We start from the raw sequence: 14667 nt of genomic DNA on the forward strand, positions 1-14667 counted from the left end.
GTTTTGTGTCCGCGTTACAGAATTCCATCGCGACACCATTTCTCCCATAAAGCTATTCCACAACTATACCAAAAAGTGTGTACAAATGTAGAGAGTGCACTGAAAAATGCCATTCTGCCCACTGTCCACTTAACCACAGATATGTGGACAAGTGGAAGTGGTCAAACCAAAGACTATATGACTGTGACAGCCCACTGGGTTGGTCATTCGCCTTCACCAGCAGGAACAGCAGCAGCATGTACACCACTACGTAACATTTGTCACAGGCAGGCCACTCTTTGTATCACTGGCTTCACTAACAGGCATACAGCTGACAATTTGTTATGCAAACTAAGAGATGTGATTGATACATGGCTTATACCACTTGGACTCTCCCCAGGATATGTCATTTCTGATAACGCCAACAATATAGTGCCAGCATTACAGCTGGGTGAATTCCATCACATTCCCTGTTTTGCTCACACCATCAACTTAGTGGTGCAGAGCTTCCTACGAAATAACTGTGAGGTGCAGGAGATGCTTTCGGTGGCCTGTAAAATTTCAGGCATTCTGCCACAGCATGTAGGAGATTGCAGCAGCTCCAAGAGCAGTTTAACTTGCCCTGCCACCAACTTAAGCAAGAGGTGGTAACTAGGTAGAATTCCACCCTGTACATGCTTCAGAGGATGGAGGAACAGCGCAAAGCCATCCAAGCGCATTGCACAAGCCATGACATTGGGAAAGGAGGGGGGATGTATTTCACTCTTGCACAGTGGGGAATCCTTTCAGTGCTGTGCAAGGTGCTGAAACCATTTGAAGTTGTGACGTGTAAAGTGAGTGCAGATTCTGCTAGTTTGAGCCAAGCCATTCCTTTAATTAGACTATTGGAAAAGCAGCTTGAGAAACTGAAGGAGGAGATGAAAGCAAGCAATTCCGTAAAGTATGTTGGCCTTGTAGATAAAGTACTTAAATCGAGGATCATTGTGAAGCAAATTATTAAGATCTTGAACTCGGATCAGTACATTTTGGCCACTGTGCTTGATCCAAGGTTTAAGACCTACATTGAGTCTTTGCTTCAAAATGAACGAGATGTGAACTTTTTCAAGGAGCTATTGCTCAGCAAGTTGAACTGGGCCTTGGCTTGATGACATGTCCTCCTTCAGTATCTCAAGCAGCTGCTGCTTGTTAAAAATTCAATTTTCCAAAAAGAAGCAGGGAAGACGCAGGGGGCAGACCAGAACAGTTTAACATCTGGGCTGGTTTGAAGGATTTTTCCAAAAAATGTGTGACCTTGCCCATAACTCCATCCGATACGAGTAGTAACATGCAAAGGAGGTAAATGATATGGAAATGTGAGACAGTCCCTTTCCTTACTGGGAAGAAAAGCAGGCCATTTGGAAACCCATGTACAAACTTGCTTTGCAATACCTAAGCTGCCCACCCTCAAGTGTGTACTCTGAACGAGTGTTCAGCAGAGCCGGAACTTAGTCAGTGATCGCCATAGAAGGTTACTTCCCAAAAATGTGGAGAAAATGATGTTTATAAAAATGAACTACATCTTCCACGAGGAAGGCCTTTACCATCAAATACATCCAAGCACTGACTGTTCTCTAATGGCGGATTCAAGCGCGATGAATTGGTGATGATGACATACACACTGATGAGGGTGAGTATGAAGCTCAAGATGTTGACGATAACTTCTTTTTAAAACTTTCTATTTAAGTGTAGGGTGCAATCTACCCCCAAAGAGGAAAGGGACTTGGGGCATTTCTATATCACGTACCGTCTGCTGTTTGGGCAATTTCTCATTAATGGTAGGGTGTCATTCACGGACTGACCCCAAACTGGCTTTGTCTATTTTTATTAATATTGTACAGTCTATAACAGCTGCATTTTTGAGTATTTTCTACAAGTGGAGTGGGCCTATAGAGACAGAACCCAAACTGCCTTTGTCCATTTCAATTAATATTGTACTGTCTATAACGGCTGAATTTTTGAGTATTTTCTACAAGTGGAGGGGGGCCTAGAGAGACTGAAACCAAACTGCCTTTGTCCATTTCTTTACATATTTAACTATAAGTGTAGGGTGTAATATACATCCAAAGACGATGGCTGCATTGCCAATATGCATAGATGGAGAGGAAGACAATCTGGTTTGTGTGTAGAATTAATGAAGGCCTACCAGGAATTAAACTGTTTTTTGGATAATTTATTAGCTGTACATTTACATTGCTTATCCAAGAAACAGATGGAGCACTAAATTTGGTTATTTTATGCCCAAAAACATTGATTTTTAAACAAAATGGCAAAACAAAACCAAACTAGACCAAAACACGCAATGGCGGTTTGGCAAAACCAAAACACGACGTTAATCCAGAACCAAAACCAAAACACGGGGGTCAGTGAGCATCTCTAGTTACTAATAATGCAGTAATTCTTCTGGCGTTTTGCTGTATATGCGTCAGATCTAATTTTTAACAATAGTCCTCATGAATACTGCAGATTGGGATTCCGATACCGCGATAACTATTTTATAATTCAGACTATATTAATGTTCCCTCACCCAAAGCATTAGTGATTTAACAGGCAGTTAACAATCCACTCCCTCCACCATTACTGATACAGAGAGCCGTGTATGGCAACACCGTTTCAATCTCTGTTTATGAGAGAGAGCGGTTTTGAGGAATGTATATACTACTGTATTATACAAATAGAGAGACGCTGCTTCAACAATATATTGAAGAGCCCAATATTATATGTACCAATGCTCTAATTAAGTTAGGAAGGTTAAAATCTGACTTCTAGAGGATATATTGCTTTCAATATTGTAGCACACACTAATAAATACTGGAAGAATAATTACTAACTGTTAGGAACCCCTCCAGCCAGCACAACACAACCCGGAGTCTACTCTGCCAATCAGGTGTTCACTGGAGCCCCTGATGGTGGGGACAGACTGGGCTGCAGACTGACAGAGGGTCGTGAAGTGCGTACTGGCTGGGGAGAACCCAGGTAAGCGGAGTGCATTCCAAGCAGAGGTCAAGGGCAGGCAGCAGATAGCAGATTCGATAAACAAGCCGGGGTCAGGGGTCACGAGCAGACTGGATGGTCGGTATACAAGCCAGAGGTCAGGGTCACGAGAAACACAGGCAGGGTCCAAATCCAGGCAAGGGGTCATACACGGGTAGTCAATAGAATTTCCAAGACACAGGAACAAGGCACATGCAGGTCAGCAGACTGGAACAGAAGCTATAACCAGCAGTGAGGCTGCAGACTTCACTGCCTTAAGTACATGGTTAAACCAATCAGAGCCTAGCTCTGTAACCACACACAGGTCCCTGTTAATTATATAAATCAACACCTAAATAGCCTCCAGGCTATTACATAACCTTACGCATGAGCCCGGCTGTCCCCTGTTGCCGGGACGCAGCGCTATACTGTGAGGCGTCCGGCCGTTGTCTTGACAACGGTCGGCGTTGCAAGGGAAGTGACGTACCGGTCGTCATGGTGACGGCCGGGACGCTGGGGCAGACAGGAAGCGAGCCGCGGCGGCTGTGAGTACCGCCGCGGCTCGTGACAGTACCCCCCCTCTTGAGGAGGGGTCGAGGGACCCCGACATCCAGGTTTCCCAGGGAATTTCTTAAAAAATTCCTTCAAATGCTTTGAAGCGTGCAGTCGTCTTCGCAGGACCCAGGACCTCTACTCTAATCCGCCATTCTTCCACTGGACTAGGAAGTGCACCTGACCCTGCACCTTTTTAGAGTCGAGAATCCTCTGGATAATGTATTTAGGTGGTTTATTCATATTTCTCACATGCAAATTTGGAGGCTGAGATTGGTTCGGGTATAGCACCGGCTTAAATAGAGAACAGTGAAAAGTGTTGGGGATCTTTAGTGAACCAGGGATCTTTAATCTGAAAGCTACCGGATTAATCTGCTTGATGATCAGGAACGGACCAATGAATTTAGGCCCCAGTTTCTTACAAGGCTGTCTAAGCCTAATATTCCGTGTCTAAAGCCACACTTTCTGGCCCACTTTGAATGAGCAGGTAGTACGGTGGCGGTCTGAATTTTTTTTAGAGAAAAATGAGGCTCGTTTTAAAGCGCACTGAACTTTCTTCCAGATACTTCTGAGATCTGAAGCTGTAGGACGTATCTCTGGAATACCTGCGGACCTGAGCGAATATAAAGAATTGGACCTGGGATGGAAACCAAAATTACAGTAGAACGGAGATGTATGAGTGGATGAGTGACAGGAATTGTTGTACGCAAACTCTGCCCAGGGTAACAAAGAGGACCAGTTGTCGTGGAGTTCAGTGGTGTATAATCGTAGAAACTGCTCCAGGGACTGATTAACCCTCTCCGTTTGGCCATTAGATTGAGGGTGGTATGCAGATGAAAGTCTGATTTTGATTCCAAGAATGGTACAGAACGACTTCCAGAACTGCGCAACAAACTGAGAACCACGATCTGAGACAATATCAACAGGAAGACCATGGAGTCTAAATATATGTTGGACAAAGAGAACCGCTAGATCTCTAGTGCTGGGAAGTCTGGTTAGCGGTATGAAATGGGACATTTTACTAAAACGATCTACAACCACCCATATGGTATTATGTCCTGCAGAGGATGGGAGATCAACGATGAAATCCATTGATAAGTTTTGAGGGAATGTTCAACGGAACAAGCTGGCCTGAAGGAGAGTTCCTGAGAACCTTACTCCTTGCACAAGTCTCACAGGAGAGGACAAAGTCTCTGACATCCGCAGATAATGAGGGCCACCACACGGCACGAGAAAGAATTTCCAATGTTTTATGGATTCCGGGATGCCCGGCTGTCTTGTTGACATGTGCCTCAGAAAGGACCGCTTTTCTCAAGTGGACTGGAACAAACAGACGAATTCCTGGAGTATTAGCAGGAGCTATCTTCTGGAATCTATGGAGCGTCACACTTAAATCCTGAGTTAGTCCGGCATGAATTATAGAGGAAGGAATGATAGGTAGAGGATCAGAAACAGGAACGTGATGCGACATAAAGCTCCTAAACAGAGCATCTGCCCGGACATTTTTAGAACCAGGTCTGTACGTAATTACGAAATTGAAGCGGGTAAAGAAGAGTGCCCAGCGGGCCTGTCTGGGATTCAACCGTTTTGCCGACTGGATGTACTGTAGATTCTTGTGGTCCGTAATTACAGAGACAACATGTACCGCTCCTTCTAGCCAGTGACGCCACTACTCAAAGGCCCACTTAATAGCTAATAGCTCTCGGTTGCCCACGTCGTAATTCGCTTCAGCAGTAGAGAACTTACAAGAGAAGTATGCACATGAATGCAAACGGTGAGTGTGAGGATCCTTCTGAGAAAGGATAGCGCCAGCATCGGCATCGGAGGCATCCACTTCTAATACAAAAGGAAGATCGGGATTAGGATGTCTAAGGACTTGAGCAGATACAAACGCTCTTTTTAGGGCTTCAAATGCAGTTACTGCCTGAGGAGGCCAATTAGTGGAATCCATCCCTTTCCGGGTAAGGGCGACTATAGGAGCCACTATATCAGAAAAACTGTGGATGAACCTTCTATAATAATTTGCGAAGCCCAAGAACCTCTGCACGGCCTTGAGGTTGTTGGGTTGTACCCAGCCGAGAATGGCTTGGATTTTAGTTGGGTCCATGGAGAAGCCAGCCTGAGAGATGATGTATCCCAAAAATGACACCTTCTGTACTTTAAATTCGCATTTCTCCAACTTGGTGAAGAGATGGTGGTCTCTAAGTGTTTGGAGAACCTGCTTAACATGAGTCCGATGCAAGGACAGCGACTGAGAGTATATAAGGATGTCGTCCAAATAGACAACCACGAAGTGGTCAAGGAATTCACAGAGAACTTCATTAATCATGTCTTGAAATACAGCAGGTGCATTACTGAGGCCAAACGGCATGACCAGATACTCGTAGTGGCCGGAGTGTGTATTAAATGCCGTCTTCCACTCATCTCCCTCTCGGATGCAGATGAGGTTGTATGCTCCACGGAGATCGATCTTGGTGAAGACGGTGGCACCTCTTAACTGATCGAATAAGACTGAGATGAGAGGGAGACTGTAATTAAATTAAGGCCCCGGTAGTCAATGCAGGGCCGCAGTCCACCATCCTTCTTTGAGACAAAGAAGCATCCGGCACCTACAGGAGATTTGGATGGCCTGACAAACCCCTTCTCAAGATTTTCCTCAATATAAGCTTGCATGGCCTTGGTCTCGGGACCAGAGAGAGAATACAAGCGCCCCTTAGGTAAATTGGAACCAGGAATCAGGTCAATAGCACAGTCGAAGTCTCGATGAGGTGGTAAAGTGTTTGCAGCCTTTTTGGAGAACACATCCCAGTACTCATGATATTGTGAGGGAAGTTGCTCCGGAATAGACTGGATAACACGCAGAGGCAGAGTCAAGCAGGACTGTGTACAAAACGAGCTCCACTGGACAATTTCACCTTTTGCCCAATCCACGACGGGATTATGACGGGAAAGCCACGGATGGCACAGAATCAGCGGGACTGACGGACAGTCGATGAGGAAGAGGGTTATTGCCTCGGAATGGAGAGCTCCTATGTTCAGTTGTAGTGATGGGGTCTCAAAAACGATTTTTCCTCCAGGCAATGGACTCCCATCTAGGCCACAAACTGTAATTGCAGAACGAAGCTTCACTATAGGAATCCCAGCAGTATGGGCAGACCCGATGTCGAGGAAGTTGCCTGCAGCTCCACTATCAATGAAGGCCGACAGGGCCACGGAACTTGCACCAAAAGCAAGTTGTGCGGGAATAAGGACAGCATTCTTTTGGGACACAATTTGGAAGCCTAAGTCAACCTTTTCCAGACATGCTCCTTTTTCAGGTTTATATGGACAGGAGCCGGAGAAGTGGCCTTTATTGCCACAATAAAGACATAGACCTTGTGACCGTCTCTTGTCTCTTTCCTCAGGAGGGAGACGAAACGCCCCCGGGTGCGTAGTCTTCTCAACAGCCGTGGAGGCCGGAATAAATGCAGATGAAAAAGAAGATGCCTCTTTCTCAGTCCTCCTCTCCTTGATTCTCCTGGCAATTTTAATAGCAAGCTGCATAAGGCTCTCCAATGAGGCGGGGGAAGGATACTGCACAAGTGAATCCTTAGTCTCCTCTGACAGTCCTAGGCGAAACTGGCTGCGTAATGCTGGATCGTTCCACTCACTGTCAGGCGACCATCTGCGGAATTCAGCGCAGTATTCTTCTGCAGAACGTTGAGCTTGCTTTAAGGCCCGTAGATGAGCCTCAGCAGAGGCAACTCGATCTGGATCATCATAAAGGAGGCCTAGTGCATTAAAGAACGTTTCCAACGATTGCATGACAGGACTCGACTGTGGTAGGGTGAAGGCCCAGGACTGGGGGTCACCCTGCAGGAGGGAAATGACAATTCCAATTTTCTGCTGTTCCGAACCAGAAGACCGAGGTTTCAGCCGAAAATAGAGCTTGCAGTTTTCTTTAAAATTACGGAACAGGGCCCTGGTTCCGGAGAACCGGTCCGGCAAATTCAACTTGGGTTCATTGATGGAACTTGATATGGCTAGTGTAGTCCGGTGGTCCTCCTCTTGGACGGACAAACGCTGGGACAATCCCCGGACCAACTGGTACAGGGTTTCCACATGACTTGCCAGGGCTTGAAAAGGAGACAATTGGGTTCCGCTTTCATCCATCACAACTTCGTCTCCGGAACATCTGTTTTTGGCCGGTTATAATGTTAGGAACCCCTCCAGCCGGCACGACACAACCCGGAGTCTACTCTGCCAATCAGGTGTTCACTGGAGCCCCTGATGGTAGGGACAGACTGGGCTGCAGACTGACAGAGGGTCGTGAAGTGCGTACCGGTTGGGGAGAACCCAGGTAAGCGGAGTGCATTCCAAGCAGAGGTCAAGGGCAGGCAGCAGATAGCAGATCCGATAAACAAGCCGGGGTCAGGGGTCACTAGCAGACAGGATGGTCGGTATACAAGCCAGAGGTCAGGGTCACGAGAAACACAGGCAGGGTCCAAATCCAGGCAAGGGGTCATACACGGGTAGTCAATAGAATTTCCAAGACATAGGAACAAGGCACAGAGCAGGTCAGCAGACTGGAACAGAAGCTATAACCTGCAGTGAGGCTGCAGACCTCACTGCCTTAAGTACATGGTTAAACCAATCAGAGCCTAGGTCTGTAACCACACACAGGTCCCTGTTAATTAATTAAATCAACACCTAAATAGCCTCCAGGCAATTACATAACCTTGCGCATGCGCCCCGCTGTCCCCTGTTGCCGGGACGCAGCGCTATACTGTGAGGCGTCCGGTCGTTGTCTTGACAACGGTCGGCGTTGCAAGGGAAGTGACGTCCCGGTCGTCATGGTGACGGCCGGGACGCTTGGGCAGACAGAAAGCGAGCCGCGGCGGCTGTGAGTACCGCCGCGGCTCGTGACACTAACAATATAATTTAACTCCTGAGGGTAAATGTATCAAGCTCTGATTTTTTTAGATGATTTAAAATTGGCGCAAATTGTGAGAGATAACCAGCGAAGTGCAAAATCGCCTTATGTATTAAGTAGCGATTTTTAGTCCGATCTTCAAAATCGCTGTTCATCTCGCGTGATTTGCAACATCATCAAACTTGCCCTTGTTTAGCTGAATTGCCATTTTAAAACCAGTACTAATTTCTGATTGGTTGCAAGTTTTACATGCAAAATTTGCGTGATTTTAACCTCACTAACATATTTTAAAAAGAAATGGGTGGAGCCCGATCAAAAAATTATTAACCATAGCCCAGCCTACTGCTGATTACATGAAAATCAGGGGAAAAAATTGTATGCCCCCTTCCCCCCCAAGTTTCACGCAACCAGAGCTAGGAAGACGAACCAGGGTGGGTGGCACTATAGCAGGGAGTAGAGCTACCTACCTGTGAGTTGCATGCTGTAGATCGAGAGTTGTTTGTAAACCAAGCCGTTTAGTCTGTGCCAGAAATTAGAAGCCAGAGTCAGGGACCACTACCAATGGATTTGCTGCGCCAGGGATCAGGTGCCAGAGGTCACCATAATGCAGAGCCAAGGGTCAGGAGCCAAAAATCACCATAATACAGAGCCAGAAGTCACTGCAGTGTAGAGCCAGTGGTCAGGAACCAGAAGTTGCCAAAATTCAGAACCACAGGTCAGCAGCCAAGAACCACCTGGAGCAGAATGTACAGGACCAGGAAGCTAGTGTGTAACTGATATTACCGGCAATATGAAGCTGGACAGGTAAGGACCTACCTCCAATTATAACTGATCTGCTGATTGCCCCCAGTTGTCAAGAAAGCGAAAATGATTACATGCCAATCGTTTGAAAAGCCTAACACTGTAGGCAATCAAAATCCTCCAACTCCCTTGTCATCTCTCATCTGGTCTACCGAACTCTCCTCCTTCTCTCTGGTCTTCCTTCCTCCCATGTCTCCCAACTGCAATCCATTCTCATTGCTGCTGCTCGTCTTACTTTTCTCCACCACTGCTTGAATCTACCTGCCCTCTCTGCCCGCAACACAAACACTAACTTCATTTCCACTACTGAGTTCATTTCAAATGCCTCGCTCACCAATAAAGCCCTCATACAATCTCTCCCCCACACATCTTCAACCTCAGCTTCCTCAACACTCCCTCACCCCACTTTTGTTCTGCCAACGAATACTTTCCTTGTACTGCTCCCCTCCTCTGGAACTCACTCCCTCTCCCAGTCATGCTTTTCACCTCCCTCCAAGCCTTCAAACAAGCTCTCAAAGCCCATTCCTTAATCAAAGTCTACCAACTCTCCTCCTAACCCACTCCTACTCCACACTTCACACCTATTCCTTCTGTGTCACCCCCATTTGTCTACCATTCCCCTCTGGTTTGTAAGCTCTTTTGAGCAAAGTTCTCTTACCTCTGTTCTTCCATCTCATTACTTATGCCACAAGCTCACCTGTGCTTTCCCTCCTATAAACCAGTGGCTCTGATCCTGTTTGCTGTGCCTACACTCCTGGGGTACAGGCTCTCTGTGGCTGGAACACTTAGAAATAACTGATTAAATAAACTTATCTCATTTAGTGGCACAGTTCACCAATGTTTATCATTGCAAATGTACTGAGTTTTGTATTGGAAATGTACTAATGCCCTCTTAGAGGAAATTTGTTTCTGCAATTGTCTGAAGAAAGGACATACCATGCTACTTAAGCCTTTTTCATCTGGGGTGGCCAACACTTTTTTAGCCTGAATACAGAGCAGGGGGGGGAAGTTCACCTTTTTATCCTGTCTTGTTAAAAAGATAGACAAACTATATGAATAATACAACCAGCAAGTAATTTAGGAAATCACAGATTGATGTGAATTGTTAAATCTAAGATTGGAGAATATATTGCATCCTGACACTAAATATCTGATGTAATATCTCAGACTTTGTGGTGTCAGCTAGGAAGGGGCCTGGGTTACCCCCTGCCACCATGTGTGTCAAAAACAGTATGCAAGAGCTGTATTTTGTATTTTAACTGTAGTAAACCAGTTAAACTTCTGGATATCACTAGTATCTATAACTAGTGTGTACCCTTCAGCAATAAAACATCACTGCTTAATAATTCTGCCTGGCTCCTATGACCTGATGTATCCTATGACAAACAGATAAAAGCTTATACTCGAATCCGTTCCCCAGCTGTCCTGTGTTGAACCCAGTGTCTCTATGTCAATACTTTGCCAGCTACCCAGCAATCCTGATCCATTGGAAACGGTCAGGAGTTACTAGTCAACCCACAGAAAAGAGGTATGGTAGCAGCTATACCAGCTACCCAGATGTAAACTGTTCTAGACACCATGAAGGAGCCTAATGGTGGCAGAGAGATTCACCTACAACTATTGTGCGTTAGCATTCGCAGTCGGCGAGTGTCTGTTGGTAAGGTGACACCAGTAGAAGTGGTCAATATCAGTCGGTTACTGACGACGAGAGGAAACCCAGATAAATTGTTTAAGAAGAACATCCCTTCATTCTTCTCCCACCCCCATCCTGGCGAAGTAAGCCCATCCGATCACACAGAGATTGTGCTAATTTGTTGCCCCATCTCCCATGCATTTTTCCACTAGTAATTGTAAGACCTTGTTCTCTGCCTAGCAGTTAATTTCCTGCTGGTTAGGCTATTCATTTTCTGTTTTTATTTTACTGTTATGCCTGTTTTGCCTTAATTGTAATGTCCTGTTTTACTGTATTGTCTATGTATGGCGCTGCAGACCGTTTCCACTGCTTTATCAATAAACAAGAATGGTATAAATGTTTTTTTTGTTTTTTCTTTGTTTTTTTTTCCAAGAGGTGATTCAGTGCTAGTCTTACCTCCAAGATACAAATATTGTGGATTCAAATGTGTACTGATTATTCTAATGGTGAAATCTTCAGTCATAAATTCATGTTTGCCCCAAATATGCAAAAAATAACAAAAAACTAAACCTAATGCAATAATGAAACAAAAACTTTGTCTATGCAACGCCCATACACATAATACCTTTTTATTTTACAGAAGTCTTTGAATTTTGAGAAAATATAATTAGTTTGCTCATATCTCTTAACACAGCAAAGAAAATCTTCCCAAAATAGTCCAAAAAAGATTTGCTTTGTCTTAGTTTTATTTTTAATTGAAATGCAAGAAAGTGAATTAAAAACAAATGTTTATACTTTTCTTCTTTAACCACTACGAAGAAATAATTTGTGATCTTGCTTTGGCATCATTCCAAAACAACAAAAGCAGGGTTATATGCATAGGTTTTCACAATAAAATCTGCATGTGAAAATGATAATGCATTTTTTTTAATTGCTAGTTTTCATTGTCTTGAGTAAGATTTCAAATAAGGGGGTGCCCCTAAATATGTAGGTGTGAGTATGGGGGGAGATTGGGCACTTTTAGTGCCCTCCCCCAGTCCCCTGGCTATTCTAGAATTTCTGTAGTTTATGGTGGTGTTTGGTGAGCTCCTATAGATTGTTAGCTTGCTAGCCGGGCCCTCTTACCTCTTTGTCTGTTTTACCCAATATTGTTTATTACTGTGATTTGTCCCCAATTGTAAAGGGCCACATAATTTGCTGGCACTATATAAATAAATGTTTATGATGATGATAAACATTAACTGCTAAGGGGCCACATCATCTGAAAAAGGAGACTCTTGAGTGACTCTGAGTTTATTGATGCCATGATGAGGGGATTTCTGTAGTGTAGTAGGGTATTGTCTGATGATCACACTGATCACCTGACCATATCTACACAGGGACACATGATTCGAAAGAGAAGGCTGTCCTCTTTCAGATAAGTATGCCCCTGAGTCTCTGGGTGCCAAGATGGAGGAGATGTGGCACTTTTAGTGCCCTCTCTTTATCCCCTGGTTCTTCAGAATTTTCTGTGTGTAGTGGGAAGGAGGAGGCGCCCACTCCACCAAAATCGTTCTTGGCAATTTTGCATGCATTGAATGTTACCAATGTATATTTCACTAGTTAGACCACATCATGAATATGGATTACAATTTGAAAGGAGACTGTATGAGAATGTGAGAGACTGTATGAGAATGTGAGTGGATTCAGAGGTGGGAAACCTCATTAATAATGGGAATAGAAGAAATAAATTATAGAGAGGTTAGAAAAGGTTTCTTTATGTTGGTGAATAAACACACATTAGAAAATTTCCATACCAAGGGCGTCACAGATAACTAGGGGTCATTCATTGTACAGTATATTAAAGAAAGATCCTCGGCATAGGTACATTTTACTGTAAGGGTGGTTTAAGCTTTGGAATTGTTTGACATATGAGGTAGTGAACACAAATTTAGTATCCGAATCTTACAAGAAGTTTTATATTCGGCTATAATTTGTAGAGGGAGTGCTTCACCCAGGAAAATGTTTCTATTTATGGAAACGTTGGCTATGAACTTCACCTCCAGTAAAACACCATACTCATCAGCTGGTTCTGATAACTGCGTACACTATTTGCCCTCTTAGTAGAGCACCCTACCACCAGTCATGCCACATGTGACATATTCATCTTTGAAACACTCTTTCCGCTGTCCTCGCTGTTATCATTGAACCAATTTTTTATCTTTTAGGATAAACCAAGTTTTCCAGAGATTTTATTCAGCGTTTGTTGGTTATACATGGTGTACGTGGGTGTGTGTGTTTTCTCATAGACATGCATTTCTGTTTTGTCACAAACTGCAAAAACTGGGGAAGTGAAGTACAACTCCCATTACTTTCTGCTTTGTGACTTCAGCACTTAATTGTACACTTGTTCCTGTTGTGTATGTATATGGATTACCATATCAAAATACTTTAAAAGCAGAATTAAATATTTAACAATATATGTGACTGTGAAAATGAGATTAAACTTCAAACTTAAGTGTAAGTATATTTGGAAGTGTTCCCCGTTAGTGGGAGTTCAGAAACACCACTTTGGATGTGGCAGTAATTATAATTTGAGCACTACTTACTTCTGGGAGACTAAAAGTGATTAGTCCAAATGTATACTACAATTAGGAGTAATGATTTTACTTTTGCAAATGTTGCAGAATCTTTAAAACAGGGCAATGTAGATAAATTACTCCCATTGTTAATTAGAATGGTTGTCCATGTTTCCACAGACCCTTAGTAACCCAACCAAAAAAAATACATATCTATGGAAGCTCTTTCATAGAGCTCTATTGTGAAGCTGTGGACAGCCTGTAATAGACTTATTTTCCTTGAGATTGACTATACATAGCTTGAAGGTTAAACAAAAAAGGGATTGTTAAAAAGCAGATAAACCTTTTAAATGTATTTTATGTAGGTTTTAAAAAAGACATGTCTGTAAATACATAATGTCACTATCATTTTTATCTGACATTTAAAATAAAGTTAAATACTGATCAGATAATTTATTGTTTTATTTATGTTTTATGAAGGGAACTGGGTATTTGCAATGATAGCTTAGGTATGCAAATGTATTGATCCATTTACCTGATCATGGTTGTTTAAGTAGGTTTGACCATAAATGTTTTGTACCTATTTCACAGTGCTTCCTTAATCTTCTACAGGTTGCAGATTACATTCCTCAACTTGCTAAATTTAGCCCGGATCTCTGGGGCGTTTCAATTTGTACTGTAGATGGACAGAGGTAACTTTCATCTTTCATTTTGATATGTGTACACATCCTATAATAATACACGTGGTTATTAAAATGCATACAATTTTTCACACTTGAAAAAGAGACCATTATAGAAGTATTGACTGCCATCTTTTAATACTTGATAGAAGCGCCTTTAGTTGCATTTACAGCAGTGCATCTATTTGGTAATGCTCTATCTGCATATTAGACACTGACATTTTTACCATTGCAAAATTGTGTGAGTTCTATAAGTTTGGATAAGGATGCTAGTGAACAGCAATTTCCAAATAAAAGAACACTGATTTGTGTCTAAATGTATATCAAGTACCCACTATACTGTACATTTGTAAATATTTGCTACATACGCTCTTATTATGAACATGACAAATGTAGATATTTATTTACAGCATTTGAAATACAGAGATTCAATTTTGTATTTGGTATAATATTAATAATCTAAAGCAGCAGCGGGCAACTGTTGGCTCACGGGTCTCAGTGGCCCACCAAGCCTTCATCTGCTGCCCCCCAGCCACCTGCTTT

General features: G+C 43.4%; 1 protein-coding gene across 7 annotated transcripts in view; it reads left to right on the forward strand.

Annotated features, from left to right (window-relative positions):
• Positions 1-14667, forward strand: part of GLS (glutaminase) — a 368780-nt gene that overhangs the window by 34503 nt on the left and 319610 nt on the right. For all 7 annotated transcript variants that reach the window (XM_075180013.1, XM_075180012.1, XM_075180008.1 and 4 more), the window contains exon 3: positions 14057-14136. In XM_075180013.1, the coding sequence (XP_075036114.1) occupies positions 14057-14136 (80 nt within the window). The remainder of the gene's footprint in view (positions 1-14056; positions 14137-14667) is intronic.

This window comes from Mixophyes fleayi, chromosome 7 (assembly GCF_038048845.1).
Source record: "Mixophyes fleayi isolate aMixFle1 chromosome 7, aMixFle1.hap1, whole genome shotgun sequence".
NCBI lineage: Eukaryota > Metazoa > Chordata > Amphibia > Anura > Limnodynastidae > Mixophyes > Mixophyes fleayi.